This window comes from Crinia signifera, chromosome 6 (assembly GCF_055691185.1).
Source record: "Crinia signifera chromosome 6, ASM5569118v1, whole genome shotgun sequence".
In the NCBI taxonomy this organism is placed as follows: domain Eukaryota; kingdom Metazoa; phylum Chordata; class Amphibia; order Anura; family Myobatrachidae; genus Crinia; species Crinia signifera.
This window is the reverse complement of record NC_139222.1, coordinates 247,307,385-247,334,493: the sequence shown is the minus strand read 5'-3', so window position 1 is coordinate 247,334,493 and position 27,109 is coordinate 247,307,385. Positions and strand designations below refer to the sequence as shown.

At 38.7% G+C, this 27,109-nt stretch overlaps 1 protein-coding gene across 4 annotated transcripts in view; it reads right to left on the bottom strand.

Annotated features, from left to right (window-relative positions):
* Positions 1-1,608: 1,608 nt before the first annotated feature.
* Positions 1,609-27,109, bottom strand: part of CNNM2 (cyclin and CBS domain divalent metal cation transport mediator 2) — a 106,309-nt gene continuing 80,808 nt past the window's right edge. For 2 of the 4 annotated variants that reach the window (XM_083149252.1, XM_083149253.1), the window contains exons 6-8: positions 23,504-23,566; positions 12,919-13,103; positions 1,609-11,244 (exon numbers count right to left, since the gene is read on the bottom strand). In XM_083149252.1, coding sequence (XP_083005378.1) covers positions 11,035-11,244; positions 12,919-13,103; positions 23,504-23,566 — 458 coding nt within the window. In that variant the 3' untranslated portion in view covers positions 1,609-11,034. The remainder of the gene's footprint in view (positions 11,245-12,918; positions 13,104-23,503; positions 23,567-27,109) is intronic. The other 2 variants (XM_083149254.1, XM_083149255.1) reach the window with 1 other exon arrangement.

The following is a 27,109-nucleotide window of genomic DNA, read 5'->3' as shown; positions in this document are numbered from 1 at the left end:
AGGGGCGTAGTCTTGCGGGAAAAGACCATCTTACTGTACACACCCTAATTTTGCAGCTCAACAATAAACTTTTCTCCAACTGTATTGTTGAAACCAAAAGGTACTCCATTTCATATTAATATGTTGACTATTTTAGTTGATTCCACTGTAATAAGTGATCCAAACTTGGGTGCAGGCCAGGCAAAAAAAAAAATAAAAAAAATTAAAAACTGCCCTAATCAAAATGTGAAATTTGTTTTTGGTCTTACAAAGAACAATCAAGTATAATGAAAAATTGAATCTAAGAAAAGAAAACAAACACACAAAAAGGATACCAATCATTGTTTATCTAAAAAGAATAAAAGAATACCAAAACCAAATAAAATACATTAAAAATTGAAATCACAACATATACAAATGATATAAAATAAATAGGATAGATTGTAAATCTACAACACAATTTGAATAATTATAAACTTAATTTGAATAACAATCAGCTCATGAAAACTCGTACACATCATTTGTAGATTTTTGTGCTTAAATTAAAACATATGTACAACACAGTCTTGGAAACAACAATGTGGAATATGCAACTCTGGATAGGAAATATTGTACATTATACTACAATGGTCAATACCGTAACACATAACACTTCTAATAACACAGTATGTTTGAGGGATAACAGTTCAGATCAGGGAAGATTCCTGAACATTTTGTGAAAAAAAAAAAAAAAAAAAACTAGTCCGATACCAAATCACATTTATCATGGATTTGATGAGAGAAAAAAAATAAATAACCAATAACAAAATAAAAGCAAATTGTTACACTTAGGCAATAAATCATGAACTCCATTTTATATATTGGAAACATTATTGCAGCCTTTATATGCTCTTCCGTTATTTTTCTTAGGATACAAACATTCATTAAATGCTGAATTTGCAACATGCCAAGAAAACGTAAAGATACAATAATATAAATATTACTTTATGATAGACCAAGTTATTTCTTGGATTACATTTATATTGCATAAATAGAAATTTTGTAAATAGATCATTTTATTTTAAGAAGAAAACTACTCGTTTTAGAACTCAATCATCTACCTTAATTGCCCTTATTTAATACATAATTGCATATTCAGTTGCAACCAAGGTAGAGAATTTCTTAAAGGCACATACATTATTGATAGCATTGATTAAAGTAAAACTTACCAAGCATAAACTTGCAATTCATTTAAAAAGTTTGAGGAACTAAAATTAAATTGCATCATTATTGGACACAAGTGCTCGATAAGTGCAATGTTGACCTTATGGAAATTTTGTCTGTACTAATGAAATAAAAGGATTAAGTGGCATGTGCCTACAAACAATATACAGTAGGCAGATATTGTGTGGACTGAACTATTAACTACAAGAGGCCAGCCAATGTAGGATCCTATGACATCAAGAGGCACTCAATGTTACCAATCCCTAGTCAATTGCAGCCGAATATTGATATAGCCAACAATATGACTGCCTTCGCTCTTGCAGGTGACTTTAAAAATGCATTTCTTTTCAGATGGGAATTTTTTACATCATAGGTTCACTTCTTCCCTGAACCCAAAACGAAATGACAAAACTACAAAACTCTCTCTACAGGCCAGTAGAACTTTGTTTTTTTTTTTTTTTTTAAATTATACCTTAATACATACCATAAAATGTAAGACTAAAAATGTATAGGGACTTATTAGACAAAATAATATCTTTACCGCCAGCATGGTCACCAACTTTGTCATCAACATTGACAGTGGGTGCAAAAATATATTTGGTCACTGTCTCTGTCTCCTTCATCTGTATGTATATTATAATTATAGCACACTAATATTACCTCAAATATATATTTGTTCCTTTTTGGAAAAACAACAGTCTGAATTCAACAAAATTGTACAAATCATTGTACGCATTAAATTTATATTTTATATGGCTTTGAACACAACTCAATAAGTGGAACTAACAAATGCCCCTCCATAATAAAATTCTACAATTTACATTATATTCAGTTATTAGAACTTTGTTTTAAAGATCTCTTCATTTCAATGGCATGTTATATTTAATCACTGTTTAATAAATAACAATTAAATAAAATATAATCAATAACTGAAATAAAAAGATTTTAATTTAGATGCTAATAAAGACCAAATTTATTGCTAGAAATTTTCTTTGGGCTTTTATGGTAATTTTGCCATGGTCACTTTTAATACATTTCTTAAAAAGGACAAATGCTGGAAATTACTACTTTAAATTGCTACCTTAACTCCCTTTCTTGTCAAGTGTTCCCAACCTATTTTATGCGATTTAATAGCACAAACTTATTTGTGTGTATAACGATACCCGTAAAATACAACATGTAATATGGTAATGTTTTAGAAAAGATAATATTATAACAAGAACGCATGTAATACATTTACGAATGCCACTCTATGAAATCTTTTAGGTATCGGTGTAGTTTTAATAGAAAAATATGGTTAATTGACAGGTGGATATTTAGAAAAAAAATCCAAAAATTTCATTTGGGCCAAAACCTAAACAAAAGACATGTCTTTTAAAGTTGCAATCGGTGGAAACACAGAGGGAGCAGCTATTTTGTAAGCAAAATTATAATTCATATGACTAAAGTCTCTTTATTTACTAACAAATAGCGATTTCACTATGTCTGTGTGGAGCAGTGATGTCACAGTTTCCTAGAAGACCATTTCCGAGAACGGTATGGAAATGCTTGGTACAAGTCATGTCAGGCTTTTATGAAAGATTGTTTGGTGCAGAAAAATAAGTTGTATTTTTCTATTATGACTGGTCTAAATATATATATATATATTTGGCATCTGAATTTTTTTCGCCCATTTTAATTTTTAAAACATGTGCCACTATTCAGCAGCCATACTCCAACAAAACAGTTACATAAAGAAAAAAAAGCAGAAATTCAACTTTTATAAAGAGAAATATAATACAAAGGTAACTTTATTAAATTTACACTCCTTCATAATTAAGTATATTACAATATTTCAATCAGAAAAAAAAACAATAACATAGAAACCTTTGCATAATAAAATTAGCTCCTGCTTCATTACATTCCGGTTGTCCAAAAGACACGTATTTTATTGGTTATATTGACATAGCGAACATCCAGAATAACAAGATCAGACAAGGGTTTTTGTAAGACATGGGATGTGTTCCTTTGAGATATTTCAATCACCTTTATAAGTCATAAGAGGTCTAAAGCATTGAATGTTTTTTTTCTCTCAGTTTCTACCAATATTAGACACAAACGGCATTACAGCATCTCTAACTACTAGTAATTACAGGAATTCTAGAGTACTAAATACTTTGGCAATGTCCAGTGTTCACAAAGTGTGGCTGACCAGCGTTCTAACCCTCACCAAACAGATAAGAAAACAGATCTACATAGTCTCTAGATTCCAAAATGAGCCAGTAGTGTAGAATTCATTCACAGTGGTGACCCTGGCATAACTAGAATATGTATTTTGTGCAAATAACAAAAAAATGAAAAAATAAACCCACAGCATACTGTTTATACATCGTTTGGGAGATCATTGCATGAGGAGAGTACCATATGCTGTAAGACCAAAAAAATATAGATATAATAAAAGAAGAGAAAGAAGTAATGTGTTCTCTTACATGCAAGAGAAAAAAAAAGTACCAAATCTGGCAAGACCACAAAAACTGTCTCAAATACAAGGCAGTTGTTATTTTACTACTTTGTGCCACTGCCTAGCTAAATGTGGACGTAAAATACCATATTAAACAGACTACAATTTAAGTAGGAAACAAAACAATTTTCAATGTTGAATTCTTAGACTGCGGCTAAATATTGTGCATGCTATCTTTGCTTTAATAAGTTAAATATATTTAATAAAATATAAACTCATTATCCCCAACTTGTTGTGGTCAGTCTCCCATTGAATAGTAAGCACAGGTAAGAATGTAAAGAGTCTACTTGTAAATAAAATAAGACTTTTATTGGTAAACCAAGAAGTCTGCTATAGTCAAATATAATTAATTAGTTTAAAATTGTGGTTCTCCTTGGACATGTCAAAGATTCTCCACATATACAGCACGTGTTTGAAAGCATGTTTTCTTTTACGCCCTTTAAGTATTCCTGTCTATTCAGACAGACTATAGTTACTGCTTATTAAACAAATTATAGAAAACACACCACAAATATACTTCAACCAGTATATCTGCAGAATGCATATCTAGGAATTTTGACCTTTAGCACCAATCATATATTAGAATACATTACTAGAAACCTACTTAAGGTTGTGAGAGGTTGTGGTATATTACTACAGCTTTACATTTTTCACCACATTGTGAAGATAAACCTCCATTCACTAACTTTTTGTGAGAATAAAATTAAGTAATGGCTCAGATTTGATTGAATTTTAGCTGCCTTAAGTCTAGAATTAAATTTGTAATTTGAAATGCAAAATGTTATTGAAATGAGCAATGATTTTTTTTTTTAAATAATGTACACAATTTAAAAACAGAAAATTAAATATTTGTAAACCGCTTCCCCCCCCCCCCCCCCATCATAAAAAAATCATTTAAACCTAATTTCTATTAAGGGAAAAGAAATATTAGTAGACTGAGCTGATGAAAGCAAACTTAACCAACCCAGAAGATTTGCTAGGCTCTTATGTGTTAATGGCACATGGAAGCCATTGACTTGTCTAATTGAAAAGTGCAATGGTGTTTTTTATTACACACACAAATACAACACACACATATACATGATGTAGCGCAAGGCTGGACCTGTCTGAATTCTTGTCACCCAAATGATGGGCAACAGGGGGTCCTACGAGCCTTCACCATCAAAGCCCCCCCCCTTCCCAAAGCACACGCACTGCATAAATGAATTTGAGAGTGGACGGTTCACTATATGCATGGCCAGATCATTCCCTCCATGAAATGGTCTTTTTTTAGCAGAGCGGAAAAGATCCATGGCGTGAGAGTGTCATACGAGTGCTGTGAGTGTGCACCTACTAGTTTCAGGGAGGTGTATGGAGAAAAGACACCGGTTTATGGTGGTACGTTTGCATTCAGCATACGTTAGGTCTAAGTGCCAATACTAATCAGAAGCAGGAAAACAAATGCCAGCCTTGGCCATATTCGTACCTGTTTTGTGTCCATGAAAGCGGATTTTACACTACAAGTAACAGCAAAGATATTAAAAAAGCAAGTTTAAGGGAAATCAGTTTCACTTAGTAACTATCGTCTTGCATTTACTATCGATGTCCATTACATCTACTATTGTACTGCTGACTGATGCCATAGTGAATGATAGGTGATTTCAGCAACTGGATAGTATAACGACAGCAACTGCTAGGATTGCTGGAACGGTCAACAGCTTTCATTTATTTTTGCTTTAAATTTAAAAAGGATATCAAAAAAGAAAAGAACTTATACTTTTAAGTTCCACTCCATTTTCAACTAAGATTATTCAAGGAGGTTTGGGACTGCTCTCTGGGCCACTCGTTTTGGTTCTTGTTAGGTGCCCTCAGTTACAAGGGGTAGTATTTTTAACTTTTCTAGGAGGTGGATATCACAGCTATGTTTCTTTCTGAAAAGGTACCAATATAAAATACAGTATATAAAAAAATAAGGTTTACGTTTCCATGACGACATCCACAAACCAAAATATAGGAGGGATTTTAATATAGTGGGCGTTTTTAAAAGTGCAGATTTTTCCATCCACCAATAGCATTCTTCCTAAAAGTCTGGCCTGTGATCCATGAAAGGGATTCTATGAAGTGTGCAATTGCTTTCTAATACAGTGCAATATCAGCTACAATTGCTTAAGCGCATATGTAAACCAGATATTATGAAGCAATGGTGCAGTAAGTGTTTTAAAGGGCATGTCCGCTTTAAGAGAAACCCACACATTCCATTTCTTTGTAACAATATTCATCTGTAACTTGTAAACTAAAGCACTAATATGTACTCTGGACAGCTCATGAGCCACTGACCAGGCACAGCACTCCTGTAAAGTAGCAACAAGTCAATAAGCGGACAACTCCCTCTTCCTGTTTAAATAAAAACACTTCAAATGCACAAACATACGACGTTTTCAAATTACAATATTTATAATGACAAAAGAGATATTTAAAGTGGCAGCAGTAAAGTTACAGTGGCTCTATTTGGAGGAACGTTCTCCATTTGTGAATATCATCCATTACTTTCAACACCAAACTCCCAGGCATTTTTTGTTGTTATTATGCATAGAAGATCCTTATGCAATATTTTTAGGTTTTATTTTTATTGCTTGTTATGTCAACACAGCAATCCCATGAAAGAAATCTATGTCCATAGCAACCAATCAGAATCGATGTATTTATTGAGCACCTTGTAAAAGCAAGACCGTCTGAGTGCTCCTTGTGGACTTAATAAGTTCTACACCTGAGCTATAACTGGAACATACACTATGTTACCTTAGTGGAGCACCCCATATGTTGATAGGGGCTGGCCGTGAGTGCGGATCCTCCCTAAAAATAAAAAAATGTAAAACAAAAATAATGAAAAAAAAAAAATCTATAGATAGATAGATGTAGAGGGAGAGAGAGAATAGAATTTGATTGGTTGCTATGGTAAACATCCCATCTTCAACAGAACTCCCATCTTCGTAAATAACCCCTATGTGCTACATAAATCACATCATAAGAAGAATATTGAGATTTACAAATTTCACTTTGTTTACTTTTTAGGCTACTAATGGTTTATAAATCTACTAATTCTATTATTAATATCATGGCATTGTCACATCCTCTACCTCCTTCCCCATCACATGGCATACTGAGAGCTGTAATGTTGCATCAATGTACCAGCCTGGCTATTTTTGGCAGCCATGCTGGTTATCCTGCTGAGAAATTTAAAAGAACATGATGATTGGGGAACAGTTAAGACAACAGATTAAGGGCCAAATGCACAAAGCTTCAAAAGTGATAAAATGGAGAGTGATAAACAGCCAGCCAATCAGCTCCTACCTGTGTCACAGACTGTGTTTGAAAAATGTCAGGCAGGAGCTGATTGGTTGGTCTTTTATCGCTCTCCATTTTATCACTTTTGAAGCTTAGTGCATCTGACCCTAATTGTTTAATACAAGTACTATGTGTATTGGTGCTTTAAGTGAATATCCTCTTTATATGCCCATATTAATGCACAAATCCCATTTTTTAAAGGTAATACACCATTTAGCACTTGAGTTCACAGATAAAAGGTATTTGATTTTATCATATGAAGTCTTTTTAAGGACTAGTATGTTTTATTAAAGTCTAAAGAAATTAAAATTGTATCCACAATAACCGGGTGGCAAAATAAAGGCTGCATTGGCTCAGGTGAACATATATACTGTACATACACAGATTGGGTGGTTGGGTCTAATTCCAAAAACATCTTGAGTAGGGTCTAATTCCAAAAACATCTTGTGTAATGGAATGGGAAATGAAAAAGGAATAGGTCAAAATTCTAAGCACCATAAAATATAATTGTGAGATATAAAGAATGCAGATTATACATACTGTATCTGTAAGGACAATAATACTGCCGTTTTATTTCACAGTTAGACCACAGAAAGTGTTACTAATTAGTGCGCATTTCTCTATTTCTTTGCCTGCTTTGTAGAAACAAATATGTAGACAATATACCTGTACGTAAAATCTTATTGCAAATCAACAGCATGAATAAATCTGTTGAACATACGCATCATACAACGGTTATCATTGCTGGCACAATCAAGAAATTATATTGGTCCGGGAAATAGGTAATAAAAACAAAATATTATGCCAAACATCTGTACAGTGCCATGAAGTGAATGAGAAGCAGCTGACCGAGTGAACCATCCTATCCGCATCAGTGCATATTAAACATTATTAGGTGTTATATATACATACATACATACAGAGTAAGCACTAGAGCAGAGGGTGCCCCCCTCAGGCGGGGAGGAGGAACTGCACTGGATGTTACAGGTGCATGGTACTAGGATGACAACTATTTATACATATACACGTAGCCAAACTTAAATACACACTGTGGTCTTACCAGGCTATAATAGCATAGGAGTGTCATACAAAGTAAGACAAATGGTTATCATCATTTCGGCATCTTAAGAAAATATTGAACACCATTTATATTTACATTTTTTGAAAGCCTGGCTGAGTTGTAATTTACATAGCAATGAAATGTCACAGCTGGGAAATGGTTAACAATAATTCTAGGCATTATTTAATGGTTAAACTTATGAAATGAGGAGAAAATTCTACAAGGAGACAGGAGGTATAGAAAAATAGCAATCTAGGCACAGGCGTCTGTTTTACCTCTATTACATCAGCATTTCTTCTCTGACATAATACATTATAATGGCATCTAGGAGGAAAGTAAATATAGAACATATCTAAACTGATTAGCGTTCTCTCCTCCTATACACAGTGACTCAGTGAGTCTTTTTATTTTTATAATTTTTTTTTTTTTTTTTTTAAAGGCAAAAATGAATTCACTGGAACACAAGGAAATCTTATGGCTAAAAACTTGCATTGATTTTGCCGTTCACCTAAAAGGCTAAATACATCACTAGTGAAATATTAATGTGTGGGAAGAGTCACCATAAAGATTTTGGGAGGAAAAGATGGATTCATGCTAGGTATACGCATTGGGAGATGCATAACTTTTTTTTCTATTTGTATACTTGCAATAACAGTCAGCACCATTACGCTATTGAAAGGACAACCATCACCTGCACAGTGGAAGCGGCCATCTTGTTAGCTGCATCACTGAGGCACTGGTTCTGACTTAAGTCGATAGGCTGCATCCGGACAAATATTGCTTCAGCCCAAATAATGAAGGCTTCCGGTGTGTGCCGGCAATGGGTGTAATGGAGATGGGGGGGGGGGTCGTTGTGAAAAGATTGCCACAGATCACATCGATATATAGCGTCACTCAAGACAAGTTACTTTTAAAAGGAACGGAAATGACTTCTCATAACTCACAAATGCAGTATATCTTAATGTCAAAAGGAGCCTCGCTTTAATTACTTTGGAAACAACTGTGGCCTTGACTCCATTACATAAGGCTGTCTGGGAGGCATCAAATCCTGCTTGTGTCTATTTTACAGTTAAACAATTAAGCACAGTGATTCAGGTCGTACTTCAGACCACCTAGTGAGTCAACTAGCTTGTGCAACTGTGCAATGCAATCCAATATGTAGGTAGCCATATATTTTAAATGAACAATTACTTTAAGAGTGAGGTGTGTTCTGTAATCTCTAGCCTCACAAAAGATACACACCACACAATAAGGCACTGAGCTACTTGATGAGGCTATCTGATGAGCATATTTAAACTCTTTCTATCACTTAAACATATTGCAGGCCACAATCTTGCAGACTAAGCTAGTATTCATAATTATGCATGCCATAAATGGACTTAAACCCAGTGACATCACAGAGGAAGCCATTATTAGATGATGGTCCTTCAGTGATGTCATCAGTTCTAAGAAAATTGATGGCTGCAATCTCATTGGCTCAGCATACAAGATGGCTGCCAACTGTGTGAAAGTGACCGCTCTTCTTAATCAAGGGCTTCTTATATTGATTCAATTTGAGAACAACATTTGTGGCATCACTTTAAACAACTTAGCAAAGGATTTTGCGTACATGGGGTAACCATATTAAGCAAGCAATTTTTTCTGTAAAGACCACCTCGATTTCTACAAATACTGAGTCTTGGTTGTAGATTCCTTCACTGCCGTACTTGTGGTGGATTATTCAGTACAATGTATAAGTCATTAGTATTTGCTCTAAGCTTGGTGGATCAGAATGTAACAGAAATCTCACTGCTCATATAAGAATAACTATCTTGGGGTAGAGATATTGTTCAACATGTATGTAAACTTGCTGTTTGTGAGGCTAAGGGTGGTTAATAGGACAAATATGGTAATCCTCTAACTCAGAAATGGATAAGCTAGTGGGTTGCAAGTATATTATAAAATACATAGCCTACAGATGTCTATTCTTGGGCTGCATTAATTTACTAAGAGTTTGCTAACACTTGCAATCGTTCCTACGCAGTTGAAGGGGACAATGGGAGATTGAGAAAACGGAGTGACAGAGGACTTCCCTTTAATGACAGTGTAGTAGACAAATCTAAATGATGCCATATGTTCTTTTAACATAGGTATCTACTGTAGCTTGGGCATTTCCCAGAACCTGGGGGTAACAATACAGTGTCCATAGCAGAAACAAATATGTCACACTTGGACTGCACCAATCAAACCAAGTTTTGATTAGCATGAAAAACCTGACACATTTTGAAAGCAGATAATATGGCAAACAGTCTTATCCTTCAAGAATCAATTTCAACCCACTTGGTAATTATGTTGACAATGTTAGAATCCAGGGAAGGGCGTAGGCATCTCCATACTTCTCCATTCAAGGATTACCAACAGCTTCCAAAAACATGTAAAATACACTGAATGGTCAACGTAGGTAAACCTGTGCCGGGAATTCCTACTGGTAATGGCTTATAGATTAGAAAAGCGGAAATGACTCATGCTGGACTCCTAATCAGCATTAACAAGGCTAAAGTTTGGGCCTATCCATTTGTAGTGTAATTATTAAAATTATATATTTAAAAAATAAAAACCAGAGGTCAACTGGAGTGAATGCGGTCTCTACATATAATGTAGATCTTAATTAGGACACAAGGAAGAAAAAAAAAAATATTCCTTTCCAAATTCTCATCTTAAAAGGTTTATCATTTTTGGTCTCATATTTATATATCAATCTCTATCTTATTATATACTTTTTTCTATAAACATCTCTCTCGTACTCTAGTGTTAAGCTCTTCATGTCCTGCCGCCGCTGGGCTCAGAATCTTTGGTCTCAGAATGCTGGATGATACGCGTCAGTTGTTGTACTCGGCGCGTTTCGGTCACACAGACAGGAATCCAGGAATGAAGCTGGAGAATGGAGTGAAGATAAGTCCTGAATTCTAGCAAGCTGCTTGACACTGGCTCAGATGGGCCCTTCATTGTGCATACTGTGATTTGACTTGTTGTGTGAAACACAGTTCTGTTCGTTTAGCAGAATTGCTGTTTCCTCAGCTAAACCGTCATGTAGCTCATTTAGAGTCATTTCAATTTTTGTGTTTTCACTGTCTGAGGATTGGGGGGTTTTGTCCATTCGAGAAGCCATTAGGGCATTTTGGTACTGCTGTCTTGTAATCTATTGAGCAGGCAAAGCAGAAAACACAAATGTTAGCGTTTAAATGTATTATCTATTCTTGTTGCTAAGATCTACTGCTTCACATTGTTTAATGTGGCTAAATCAAAATGTTTTTGAAAACCAAATCATAATAAAAATCAGCAGTTTAAAGCAATTTGCACAAGTGTCATTTAAAACATTCAACAAAGGGTCCAATTCAGACCTGACCGCTACTTAGAGAATTCATAAAATCGTGCAATGAGCGAATGACCGCGCATGCGTTCTGTTCGCATCGCACATGTGTAGAGGAAACAGCGATAGAAAATGCATATGGAGCAGGACTTAACAGACAGGAAGCCGCCCGATGTTTGAGGGTTGCAAAGTGCAGTTTTCTGTCCAGGTGGTTTTGAGAAGAGTCAGTGATGTCACTGATGACCACTTCCACCCTGTCTCAGTCGCAGATTAGTGGAAGCCTCAGAGCTACTCACAATAGCACAGATGGCAAAAACGGTTTGATGGTTTGGGAATTGCGTATGGATTTGTGATACAATCTATTCACAATTCTCTAGCAATTTTACAAGGGGCGTTTTCTCTTTCTGTCTGGGAGGCAGCTTTCGCCTCACAGTCCACGGACAATTCTCACATTAACAGACAGATCGGAATCAGGCCAAATGTTCACAATAATTTGCCCTCCCCTGTCTTTCCATTTCACTCACATCACTGGACCAGTCTTGCACCAGGTGTTAGCTAAGGAAGTTAGCCGGCAGAGTAAGCACCAATCAGGGTGTGACTAATGAGAGCTACATTATCTTTGTTATAGCATCAAACAAACCTTTTGAAAAAACGATGTTCTTTCCAAACTCCTCTTTCCACGTATTGTTGACAAATATCTAATTGAGAACCATTTCTCTTCTTTACCAAAATTCTCTAAAACTGGGAGAGGAATCTTGGCTTGGACATTAGTGCTACAGATTGGAAATCCAACTTTGAAAAGTCTTGGAGTAGGTTCCACCAATGTGCTTACCCTTGAGATCCCAATGGTATTGTTAACCAGGACATATCCTTGGGTATCAGCAGGTTGTTGGAGGTGTGGGGCAGACTCCACTTCATATATGTGGTCTTGCTCGGCTCTGGTGACTTTTTGTGTGACCCAATATTGACTGAACGCAGAATACTAGGCTCCGTTGTATCAGAAGGGACTGGATTCTGGAGGTTAAATGTTGGACCACCTTACCTTAATCAGTCTACAAGTAACTCCTGTCCAAATATTTCAACAGTGCAGCTAAGGCAGTTACACAGTATGTTAGAAAGCAACCTCAGCCCAACCATTGCGGATTGGTTTAGAAGAATAGAAATGTGGAGATCTATGAACAGCGTTCCTAATAGCCGAATGCAGCAATGAGAAAATACTTACCATTAAAAACTGTATTTCTTTTTAGTCAATATATTATGGTAAAGGTTTAAACAGCCAACAACATGAATGTTGTCCGTTTCCATCTTGACCGAATTGAACTAAAGTGACCATGTCTTGATTTATTAATTTGAACATGTTTTAATAAAAAAAAGTTTTATATATTAAGAAGTGTTTTACACTGAAACAATTCATCTATTAAGGTGGCGTTAGCGCACTTTACATCTATCTCTAACAACATGACTGTGCTGAACTGACAATGAAGGAACAATGAAGATATATACCTTGACAAACTGCATGTCTGATATGGCTCTCACAGAGTAATCTGGGATATACACTTGCAAAAACGAAGCATTTAGCTGATTGTTACTGCTCCCCAGTGTTGGAGTGACGGCATCGATCCGGTCACTTCTATTTAGAGAGTCTGAATGATTTAATCCACAAGGACGAGGTGGCGATTTATTCTCAGCTAATAGAATGTAAAGACAGAGTTCAAATTAGTTCCAATTCAAAATATATATATATATAAATATATTCCTTTCATCTAATAACATATTGCAGTTTACAAGGCAGTCAAATATCTACATACAGCACTACATCATGCTTGTAATTATAGCATGGTCTTGTATTTATTCTCTATTCAAGACAAATCAAAATCACCCATAATTTTTTAGAACCACACCTGCGCCTTGCCCATCAGTATCACATGATCTACCAACCATACAGGTGTCATTCTCTCACAGGACTTGCTACTAGCAGGTTTAAAAAAAAATCACATTGTACATAGAGCCTGCCTATGGGCATGATTACAAAGCATAGAAAAACTTTTTTTTTTTTTTATATATATATATAGCACCACCATATTTTGCAGCAATGTACAAATAATGGGGGATATTCAATCCTGGGTCACGAATGTCGGACTGGCACGACAGCCAGACAGCCATGACCCTGTCTCGCTCTTGGCTAGCTTAACATTGAAACGGCAAGCGGGAGTCATTGTCCTGCTGGCGGAATATCGGAAAGGGGGCGTGGTCGCGAGATACGGCTCGACAATCCACGGCCGTTCTCGGCAGAACGGACCCGACTGCTTCTAAAGTCGGGCCCATTCTGCAGATATCCCTGTTCAATGCTGTAGGGAAATATAGCATTGAATAGGGACCCGCCGCTATTTCCCCCGCCAGGAATACGGTAGCGGCGGGAGATTGAATAACCCTCAATGTCTGCTATTCACAGTCTTTATTCCATTGGAGCTTACAGACTAAATTGCCCAACACACAAGCACATACGCAATGCTGTTTCTAGGGCCGTGTGGTTAGTGTCTGCAGCAGTCTAGCCAACCACGTGGACTTCTGTTAAAAAAATGTCCCTCCAAAATGGGCAACATCTCAGAAGACCAATGTAAAAGGACAAGAAGCACCTGTAACAGAGAAAGGCTCAAACAGGGATACCCGTAAGTGCTGGGACTGCTGAGTCAAAGGGGGAGATCCAAGTGACCGCGGGTGCCAAATGGGAGGTGGACTGCAGCATGAACAAACTCCTGATGATGAGCAGAAATATAGTAGATAGCCTTAATGTGGGGCATAATGTGGTGCAAGGGGCCGTACTGTGTGGGCATAATATTGTGAAAGGCGCCTTACTGTGAGGGGCACGGAAATAACGTGGTGTCCTGGGTATTAAGGTGTGGGGCATAATATCTTCAGGGCATAATATGGTGTATGGGGCCTTACTATGTGGGGCATAATATGGTGTCAGGGGGCCTTACTATGTGGGGCATAATATGGTGTAAGGGGAATAAACTGGTGTCATGGGAATTACGGTGTGGGGCATAATCTGGTATCAGAGGGCCTTACTGCGTGGGGCATAATATGAGAAAGGGGCCTTACATAATGTGTAAGGGTCCCCCTCCTTCTAGATCAGGACAGGCCAACCTGTGGCTCTCCAGATGTTGTGAAACTACAAATCCCAGCATGCCTTGCCACAGTTTCAACACTCCCTTATAGCAAAACTGTGGCAAGGCATGATGAGATTTGTAGTTTGACAACATCTAGAGAGCCACAGGTTGGCCAGGCCTGTTCTAGATGGTAAACTCCTTAGAGCAGGGCCCTCTTCCCTCCTGTTCTCACAGCACCCTTCTTGCATTTCAATTACAGCTCTCTTCCATACAACCTACACCTGCATCTCTTCTCCCTCACTTCCCTATAGCTCAGTAGTATTGTGTACTAAGATTTGTGCTCTTAAGTGTGTTCTGTTTTTGTTCTTTGGTCGCTGTTATGTCTAGTATACCCTGTACTGTTCTCATGTGTTCTATTTATACGGCGCTGCGTACCACTTGTGGCACCTTATAAATAAAAATATAATAATCATAATGGTGTACAGCAAATTGTGTAAAGAGCATTACTATAAAAGGAAGAAAAATGACATGTAATGGGCATAAATCAGGAGATTTTTGTTATCCCTGTGGTGGCCAATGTCTAGGAGTGCTGGGTGCAAAACTGTGGCGTAAGTTAGCTTTTCCCTACAAGGACATGCCCCTTGCAGCAATGCAACACCCATTGTAAAAAGGTCATGCCCCTTATTTGGAGTGTGAAAATGTTTTATTTTTAAAATGTCCCTGCGGGAGGAGCGGATATTTTTTACTGTTCGCACTGGGAGCCAGTGTACTGTATAGAACCAGCCCTGCACATATGAACAAACTCTAATGTACATTTAAGTCAGCAGCCAATCACCATACTGCCAGGAGCATAGCCATACTTTAGGGGCTTCACATCAACATTATGCTCCATAGAAGTAGTGACCTACAGTAGTTCATTCTCAGAACCACAGGAGTGCCTTACATAATGTTATGTCTCATAGTATTTTCTTAGTTTATTTTCAGTGCATTAGTAGCGTGTACGTCATGTTATGCCACATTGCAGGGCTGACAGCACACATTATGCAACACAGTATCACTAAGTCCCAGTTATCACCTATAGGGGGGGCATTTAATAAGATGGGAAATCTATTTCACATAGGATGTTGCTATGGGCAACCAAATCAGATACTATTATCTTCTATAATGTGCTAAAGTTGATTTTGATTGGTTGCCCAAAGCAACATTCCATGTCAAAGAACTCCCATTTTACTGAATGTTGGCCATAGTGTACACAGTTCATATTATGGGCCCTTATTCTGATCGGTGCGGATTTTTCCGCATGCGGTCGTACCGCCGATGGTTTTCGACTGCGCATGTGCAGAGGTCACTCTGCGCATGTGCAAGCGGTTTCGCCGCACGTATTCTTTAGACGCCGCACAGGGGGCGGAGAGGGGCGTGAAGGGCTACTTAGCCTCATTACCCTATGCATACGCCCCGCGTTTCATGGGCGTTCCCATGCAAACGCAGGGCGTATGCATGGTAATGAAGCCGTGACGCATGTGTAGGGGGCGGGCATCTGACATCGCCGGATGTCAGCTGCCCGCCCCCATACATGATTTCATACGGACAAGTGTCCGTGTGGTCTAGGGTGGCGGGCGCTGGTGGAGCGTGCGGCCCTGCATTCGATGTTCGGCGACCATCGAATGCAGGGGCTGCTCCCAAGATGGAGGAGGCGTATCCCCGTCCACTTTCATGCGGACCGCCACATATCCGCGTACGGACGGAGGTGGCGATCCGTATGGAAGGCGGGGATTCGCCTGCACGGTCCTGGCCACATATTCTGATCTGGCCGCACAGATCAGAATAAGGGCCATGGGCCGTATTCAATGCGGCCGGGGATCAACGGTGGGGATCGCCGAAAACAAGCGATTCTTGCCGTTTGACCCCTTGCGCCGGCCGATTACCCTATCCAACATGCCAGGGATCCTCGCTGTCAGATGACGCCGAGAATTCCACCAAACAACGAGGCTCGCGGCTAATGCAGAGAAGCCTTGACGTGGATTGGGGGCATATCCTACACCTGCGCAGGTATATGTAACCAATATCTCTGAATTCTATTATCATGTAGAGTTCAAGATTGGTTACTAATACTACTCAGTGTGCCGGGGGAACCAATGTCTTGTTTTACTTACTCAGTATTAAACCCTCCCTCATGCACCTGAGTAATATTACTGAACTAATTGAGCATCTACCACTATCTGTATGTTCGCGGTTAATGCAGGGAGCCTGCTGAATTTAGCCGCGAGGCTCGCTGTTTTAGGCCCATTCGCCGTTTCCCCCTTGCTCTAAAAACCTAGAGAGAGGGAGACGGCGTAAGCAGGGGGTCAGTTGAGTACTTACCCTGCTCACTGTCACAGCTTGAAAAAAGCATTGAATAAACCCCTATGTCACGTTACTGTGTCCCCAGTTCATACTATGCCACACTATTGTGCCTCCACTTCCTATCCTGCCACATTACACTGCCCAAGTTCATCCTATAGATCTTGCTTGTGAGCAGGGCCCTCCTACTATTTGACTGACTGCAACAACTCAGTTTCTTTTACCCCATTTCCAATTGTAAAGCGCAACGGAACTTACTGCGCTGTATAAGAAACTGTTCATAAATAATATTACGTACAGTCACATTCCAATGAGCAGGACCAGGGGCATAACTAAATATATTGTATGCCCCAAGGCAAAACGTTAGCAAGGGACTCTATGTACCACACAAATTTGAGAAATGTAAATAACACATGAAACCAATAGGGAAAGTGGGCCCCTCTCAGCTAGGGGCCCCAAAACAGTGAAACTATCTGCACCTAAGGTAGCTTTGCCCTTACATACTACATTCCAGTATGTTATGGAAGGACATACAACCTACACACAAGTTTGTATGTCCTTCCTAGAGGCAAGCGTATACTTCCAGTGCTGTGAGGTTATCTGAGCTCAAACTGAGTGACAGTAATCTGCATTGGAGCATGAACCATTATGAAGGATTCTATATTCTGGGGAAAGTGCATTATGTACATGCTTATATTAGAAGCGCAGGAATCTTGGAAAGTGGGTTATAGTAGAGTAATAGACTAGTCATGGTTCTGTTTTGCCTCTGTACATTACCGATGGACTATTTCGTCACCCTTCTACGAAACAGGTCACCTAAAATAATCAAACTAGTTTCCTTTTTTTAATTAAAGAGAGATTATAGCATGTTTATGTGTTACAGAAACACACACACAAATCTGGCAAGTTGGTTAACTCCTAGGAGGCCAATATCTTACTGTACATGACGCCTGGAATATGACAATGCTGAAACAATCAGCTACAGACTATGTACAATCACTGTGTAAAGTCCCCTTCTAGCAGGTAACACTTGGAAGTGTGCATGCCATCTTTTAAGGAACTACTCAAGAGTGGGGAAAGTATTTCTCCTTACACATACGAGCGTATTCGTGCCAGAGTTTCCCACAAGCCTGATGCTGTGTACACACGGTGAGATTACCTTGCTATTCAACTTAAGATTGGAGTGCTATGCAATCTTTGCTATCTCTGTACTATTTACATACAATTCATACAATCAGCATTAGATGTGCACTATATAGTCATTGCTGCCCTGTCTATCTGGGTTTTGATTTGTGCTGCCACAGGAGCACGCATCGGGATCGCAAGGTAAAAATCCCGATGCGATTTTTGACTATATAGTCCACCACTCCTCTCATTCCTGTTGCCTTCTCTTGTAGAATAATAAACCCTCTCTTACCCATGATGGAACCCAAAAATTCTGTTTTTTCTTTAATTCCCAAAAATATGAAGTCCATGCTTTACTAATACTGATAGCATCTACAAGATTTCCACTGCTTTGTTCTATGGAATTTCCTATCTGATCAAACTGATGTGAGGAACACACTGCAATTATAGGCCCAATAAGACAATTGTCAGCTGGTTAGTAAGTAACAAACCCACCAGATCATCTCCAGAAATCAGAAACACTACATTTGTTAGCCCAGGGTTGCCTATCTGACCTTCTTCTTCAGGGAGAAAATGCTCTGTTCCTGGACTTCCCTGGTAATGTAGGATTGCCATCACCTGTGGGGAGCTAGGTAATTGATAAGAAAGGTGTTTCACCACAGGTGATGGCAATCATACATTACCAGGGAAGTCCAGGAACAGAGCATTTTCTCCCTCATCGAGAGGGTCAGGTAGGCAACAATGTGTTAGCTCCAATGACCAATGTCATGCAACAAAAGGTAGTGTGTACCGTACAGAGATCGTCTGACAAACTACATGTTAAAAATAATAATGCCATTTCCACTGTCAGCCTACTCCCGCCTCTCTTCTAATACTTTGTAAACACTTTCACAATCAGGGCCCTCCCACCTTTTCTGCATTTTTGCGTTGACCTTATATGACCCTATTTTACTCATGTCTTGGTTTTCCCGCTGACCAGCTCTGCAGGTCACTATAGCGCCTGACAAACAATAATAGGTTTACAGAGGATTGTAGTGAGGTAATTAATAAGGCTACATACACTAAGTTTTTTTTTTGAATTAATGACTAAACTGACTATACAAATGAATCCAATACAGGTTGAGTATCCCTTATCCAAAATGCTCGGGACCAGGAGAATTTTGGATAACGGATTATTCCGTATTTCGGAATATTTTAATATTTCAATGATGTATTTTGAAGTATCTTGCATTTATGCTGTATAAACACATAATATACACACAAATATATTTTATTACCACATAAAATACACACAAATATATTTTATTTGTTCAAAAAACAAGGTTTCAAAACGTGAAACAAAATGTGTGTACTATCTCAGCACTGAATTTGAATGCCAAGAAATCATTGTCTTGCTCATATATAGTGCCAGTTACATATCATGTCCCCAGTGATGCTGTTACAAATGTCCCCAGTGAGTTTTTAGCAAAAAAAATTTTTTTTTTCACTTTCTGGAATGTCTGGTTTTCGGAATAATTTGGATAACGGATATTCGGATACGGGATACTCGACCTGTATGAATAAAATGACTTTTTTCCACATTAAATTCATTTGTATAGTCGGTTTAACCACTTGAGTGGTATGCCCGGGAATTTTCCTGGCATACCACAGCTCTGTGGTGGGTTTTCTGTACTGCCCTGGTAGGTTTCTCCTGCCCCAGCAAAACTCACCACTCAAGGGGTTAATCATTAATATAAAAAAAAAAAACACAAAAACTTGCAAAGTACATATTTGATTTAAAAACCAATCATACAAAAAGCGCTGAACACATGAGCTCAGAAACAAGACACACATACTTCCCAATATTCCTAATTTTGGAGGTTATTCAGACCTGTTTGCATAACTGTGGATTAGCAGGCCGGGTGATAAGGACTGCACATGCGTACAGCTCGTAGTGCACATGCGCAGGGCCATCCTGCGATGAAATTCTGCTCCTTTTTTTATCGCGGGCTGTACGCAAGTTGATTGACAGAAATGTGGTGTTTGGGGGAGGAATGCGCCCATATTCTGGGATTGTCAGTGAAAACACAGGCGTAACCAGGTGTCTGAGGGGAAGTTGTTTAACGTCAGCTCTGAACCCGATCAGTCTATATCACACATGAAGAGTAAGTCCTGGTCCACGCACAGACTGCACACACAGTACAAATCATTAGATGGGGAGCGAGTTGCTAATGGATTTACAGCTATATGCCAATCAGTGTCGTTTTTGCCAGTCATTCCCCAGCCTTGCACAGGGCGGGATTTCACTGTGGCTGGGTGGCGATTACCTGATCACAAGGCACTGCAAATTAGCAGCCATGCGATCAGGTCTGAATAACCCCCTTTGTCAGGACTATTCGATATGCTCGCCTTTACAAAAGTGGCGATAATAGGAATCCAACATGACCTTCGTAAAACAAGGGGCAAGTCAGGGGTGAGATTTGGGCATATCAAAAGTAGGACTTCTTTTGTTTGTTGGGAGGTATATACTGCTTGTCTAAATTATGTTGGAGATTCAGGAGATTATATACACACACACACACACAGGTTGAGTATCCCTTATCCAAATATCCATTATCCAAACTATTCCGAAAACCATAGTCTCCAACATGTACTTTTTTTTTGCTAAAAACCTACTGGATACATCTGTAACTGGCACTACTGGGGAAATAACATGTAACTGGCACTAAATATGTGCAAGGACATGACTGCTTGGCATTCACATTCAGTGCCCGAGATCGTACAGAATTTGTTTCATGTTTTAAAACCTTGTTTCATGCACAAATATATTTATATTTATAATATAATATAAAAATATTCCAAAATACGGAATAATCCATTATCCAAAATTCGGTACTTGTTTCCTAGCACGGCCACACCGATTTTACATCGGGGTGGTCGTGTCGGAAAAATCGGGTCGATCGCATCGCATGCGATTTGGTCGCATGCGATGCGATCGACGCGACCGACCCGATTTTCGACCCGATTTTTTAATTGAATGAAATGTAAATCGGGTCCCTGGGACCCGATTTTACATTGGATTCAATGTAAAATATTCCCTACACCCCCAAATTTAACGACATAAACCCCACCCCACGATAGACGCCAACCCGAAGCGTGGCGGAGGTCGGAGGACGCGCAACGCCGCCCCTCGCGGGCTCGCTGCGCTCGCCACGCTTCGGGTTGGCGTCTATCGTGGGGTGACGACGGGGACATCTATAATGTGAAATGGGTCATATTGGCCCATTTCACATTTTTCACATTTTTTTAAAGGTGAGATGGACTTAATCAAGTCCATCTCATCTTGTGCCATTATAATGGCACAAGACCGACGCGATCCTCACGATTTCAATGTTAAAAAATATTTTAACATTGAAGCCTATGGGGAAATCGGGGGCATCGCGTTGGTCGCGTCGGGACCAATGTTAATGATCCCGACCGACGCGATGCCCCCGATATTGTCCCTTTGCCGGCAAAATGGACCTGATTTCAAAGGAAATCGGGTCCATCGTGTGGATCGTGTACCTTAACTTAAAGGTACACGATCCACAAGATTGTGGCCGTGCTAGGAAACAAGTACCCAAAATTCTTGGGGATACTCAACCTGTACATATATACATACATACACAAGCACACACACACACACACACACACACACACTAGCAAGGGTCCATAAAGTTAAATAGGAAAAATGCATAATAAGTGACCAAAAGTCCATTCATTGACCTACAGTATTTTCCAATTGGTATGTAACCTTTTTGGTCACTTATTACGTATTTTTTCTAATTACCTTTATGGACCCTTGCTAATTTAGCTGTACCGCTCTAATAGATCCCTTTCAGTTTCTAGTGAAACTAGATTCACAGTCTGATCTACACTTATCTGTAAATTCAGTCTGCCTACTGATCCATTTCCAATTGGTATATAGTCCTTCTGGTCATTTATTAAGATTTTTTTTTCATTTGTCAATACCCTAAGGAGTTTTTTTCCCCTTTTAAATACATTTATTTAGATTTGTACCTAATAAGAACATCTATACCGGCTTGTTTTGATTCCAACCGGTCTATAGAGGAGATACGTTCTCTTACTACTAATCGGTATGTAATTCATTCTTCCTCATTAAGTTAATTGTTGAACTATATATATTTAGGACTTCTTTTGTTTGTAGGGAGGTATATACTGCTTGTCTAAATTATGTTGGAGATTCAGGAGATTATATATATACACACACACACACACACACACACAGGTTGAGTATCCCTTATCCAAATATCCATTATCCAAACTATTCCGAAAACCATAGTCTCCAACATGAACTTTTTTTTTTTTTTGCTAAAAACCTACTGGGTACATCTGTAACTGGCACTACTGGGGAAATAACATGTAACTGGCACTAAATATGTGCAAGGACATGACTGCTTGGCATTCACATTCAGTGCCTGAGATCGTACATAATTTGTTTCATGTTTTAAAACCTTGTTTCATGCACAAATATATTTATATGCTCTTCCTTTTTTCACTTCTTAAGGAAATATTATAATAGTCGATTTTAAGGATATTGTATTAGTCACTTCTCTCTGTATCTAACCTGTTCCTTTGCTTTATATGCATTTTATATGTACTTAGATGTATTTTTTATGTTATTACAGTTTTCTGTGTAACAATCAAATGGCTATGTACTTTTACCCCTGATGAATCATTGTTGACGAAACGCGTTGGTTTCACCTTCATGTTGAAGTCTTGTATAAGACTTGAAAACAGTTGCTAATACAACTGAAATGTTGTCAAACCTTATGGTGGTCGTTTGAGTTTGTGTCATCATTGCTCAGAGTGTGAATAGCCTCCTTGCACATTAAACAGCCCTTCTAAATACCTCTGGAGTGACTCTGTATCAACGAACATCTTTGCATGTGATGATTTCTGATCAAATGCTGATTAAAAGGTATATGCGGCATGATTATGGCTGTATCTGCATATGTTTTCTAGTAAAACGTAGCATCTTGTATGCAAATAAAACTGCAGTCAAACACAGAATATAGGCATGCTATAAACTATTTTAATCAGCAGAAGCTGCTTGTGCGTCCTATATGCACAGTTTTAAGATGCACTAGACAGCAAAAAATTGCACGCTAAGATGCTTGGCACTATTGAGTCACACTGAGCTCACGTGTTGTGTAACGTGACTTGTAGTGCACAGAGGATAGATGTATGTGGACACATCTGTACATGAAAACATTAACAATAGTGGAAAAAAATGATAATCTAAAGCCCATGAAACTATAAATGTAACATTGCCTGTAAATAACTTTCCATTAAATTAAGAATTGTATAAAAATAGTTACATCAAGTAGTTACATCTGATAGGAGCTGTACAGGAGAAGGGACCATTTCTCAGGGTAAGTGATAGAACAAGAATGGACTCCTCAGATAGGAGTAGTACAGGGAAACACAAAGATTGGTGGGAGAATAAATGAATTTAAACATGCATGATTTACCTGGAGACCCAGCTAACGATTCTGTTCTGCTGACAACAAAGGTACGAGACAGGGACAAGGGAACTGTAACCAAGGAAAGAAAAGATAAAGGAACCATAACAGGAGTAAAACTAGGGAAACGGTCTACACCAAGAGCTCTTCAACTGAAACCGCATTGAAGCCACTGATTATATAAAGTAGTCAACCTTGTTAGGCCAAAAATGTTTGGAATAGTAAGTTGTGAGCTACAGGTGTAGATGGTCCCCTAAGTAGGAGGAAGAGGAGGAGGAGAAGGAGGAAGAGATTGGTTGTAAAATTACAAAACAACATTATCATTTAATACAGATATTTGTTCACCTTTTGTATGTTTGTTTAGTTTGCACATATTTTATTATTTACTTCAATGACTCAAGAGATTGTGACATTGTCTTATCAAATTAAACAAACCAGTGAGTCTAATAGCTCACATGGAGCGATTTGGTCGCTTGAGCGATTTTTTACTTAACATCGCTAAGCGACTAAATCCCGTTTTCCTTAGTGACCAGCGATGAAATGGAGCAATTTGGTTGTTTGAGCGATATTGACTTAATATCGCTCAGTCACTAAATCGCTGAGTGTGCCGTTTTCATCAGTGACCAGCGATGGTCGCTGATGAAAATAAGAGTCACCGAAGGAGAAAGCCGCTGGTCCCAGGAGCATGCTCCGCCGACCAACAAGCAGTACTGCGCTGGTTGCGGGAGCGCACTCCGTGCGACCGCCGCCCCGTATACACAGGGATATGGTCGCCGGTGATGTAGGCTTAAATCGCCCAGTGTGTGTGGGGCTTAATTTTATTTTATTGTTGTTTTGTGGGTTTTATATACATTAAAATACAAAAAAGGCTAAAAAACAAACATGGGCAAACTATTAACATGCAACATATCACTGGAACAAATATGCACTGTACTAAAAGCACACTGGAATACCAATATGGATTTAGTTAATCAAAGATTATTATTAGTATACTAAAAACTATTGATGATTAAAACAGTGCTTAGCTTCTAAAATGTGCAAATAAACAACATTTATATTATCTGACTGGGAAAGAACAAATCACAAAGTTGTATTAACAGATATAGAAGATTTGACTCTAAACACACAAGAAGAGAGGGAACACTTGTATACATTCAGCAGAAAGGAGAATGCACAATAGGATAAGGACTCAACACATGACCGAGGGTCAGACCTTAGCCTGTCCTTGTTCGACAGGGCATATTTCAGTAGCTAGTAACACTAGAAATCCGTGTTGCATGGGTTTAACATTCTTGCACACAGATTTCTAACCGTGTGCTGGCTGGCTGAAATAGCCATCATTCCCAGCTAAGGCTTGGTTGAAGGATCATTTGATGTTGGAGCACATCTACCATGATCTAATGTTAGATAAGGGGACAGTTGTCACAAGTCCAAAGGATAACATTGACAAAAAAATAAAATCGTGTGAAAATATTTACATAAAGTACGCCAAGCATTGGTCCACCTAACTGTACTTCAGGTGTGAAGACATTATGGCAGTGGTTCCCAAACTGTGTGCCTAGGCACCCTAGAGTGTCGTGAAACTCTTGCAGAGGTGCCACAGGTTGGAAGTCCAGGACCAAATTTAGTTATTTATGGTCAAAGTGATTGGCAAAACCAGTGCTATTTTAGTTCCTGCCAATCATACAACATGTGGACAATCAGAAGCACAACTGTAAAGCACCACACAATGGCATGGAAGGATGACAGGTAGGCACAATTTACTTCTAGATTAATCATTAAAAAAAAATAAGGGGTGCATCGTATACAACGCCGATACTCTGGGGCGCCATGATTCAACAAAGTTTGAGAATCACTGGAGTAAGGTCTCACTATGCAAAGCATACTTCTGGCTAAAGAGTTAACATTACAATATAAATGAATACCCTTGCATGCTACTAAACATGACCTTACTGGTGATTCTGGAAGTTATTTTGTTGAAATTTAGGTTGGTACATTTTTTTTCTACAATTTTAAGATGGATATACACTAAATAACCAATAAAAAGGCTATGATTCTTTTATAGGTAAGGCTATGATTATTCTATAGGTAAGGCAGCTGTCTTGGGCCACTAGCCTCTACTGAGATCAGCAAAATGATCCATGCATGCCCCATTGAGCTCTGGGAAGGTCATAAAACAGTGCCATCCAAAGTGTCAATATATGTTTGTCCACAAGATGTCGCTATTATCACTCCTTAAAAGGGTACTATAAATACTGCAGCTTGCGGGCATGAAAAAGAAGCTGTGCTCAGTTCATTGTTCTTGTGTTACAAATACCTGAAGTAATGTGTGGCTTGTTTATGTAATACATATGGATTTTGTGTCTTTAAGCAATATGCACGCAAGCCTTTCCATAGTATTACAGTATTTATGTAAAGGGAATTTTAGGTGCTTCACTTGACATTGCTGCTAGCAGTTTAAAACACATTAGAAATGTAATGCTATATATTAACATTCATGAGATTCCTATAATTATATCGAACACATTATAAGAAAGGGTCCCAACCGGTCAGCCAGGTAGGGCAGGAAGGCTGAGGATAATACCTGTTGGGGGTGTGATACAGTATAGAAAACCATTGTCTTCATGTTGTCCGAAGGAAGGGAATGCCATTTACAGTAATTATACTTCACTCGGACTGCCATAAACCACCCCATACAGCTATTCTAACAGCCCCTTAGAACAGACTAGTCAGAGACCACCTGTGGAAACCTTCAAAGTGTAAGTATAAAACAAATTAACTGCTCAGAGGATTTAATTCTCTCCTACAGACTTTCAGACTTATTTGGTAAAACACAGGAGGGGGCCTCATGATTAGGTATGCAGTAGGTTATTAATGTTATATATATATATTCCCTGGCTTTCTGAGCACACGAGGGGGGGGGGGGATGAGGGGAGAAAAGCTGAACCTGCATTTGTGTAATAGGGCCCTGCGTGTCATCAGTTGTGTGATACCGGCCTGGCTGACGTTAACCAAATGAGGGTGTGACTCTGCAGAGCTAGAGGAAATCACATGAGCTCTATTTGCAGCATACTATTGGTCCTCGGGGACACACCCCTGATAGGTGCGCACAGCAACTGCACTTAGGCCAAACGCTTGTAGATAACCCTGGTAAATGTAACTGCCAGACAGTTTACAATGACATGCATTAATAGGATCAACTCTCAGAATTATTATATACACACACACATATGTATACATACATACATACATACATACATACATACACACATATATTGTAATCTTGTATAGATTTTGCTGCAACCCATTAATCTCTCCCTACAGGTAGCATACAAGATGTACACCTCTACCTATGTTTGCAGCAGCCTTTAACAAAAACATGTGTGCTACAGTATATGTAAGTGGTTTCTCTCCTATAGGTCACCAATGTCTTACAGTTGTACACTCATTGCATGAGGCTTCTTGCTTCTTTCTTCACTGATCAGCCATGCCTGTAGGAGTACATTGGGAACATAGATGTACAGTAAGGCTGGGCTGTATACCAGGGCAAGGACAATAACCCAGCTACCTGCTATACCAAGTCCTACGAAGGCAGATACGGGTGTAGTCAGGTTG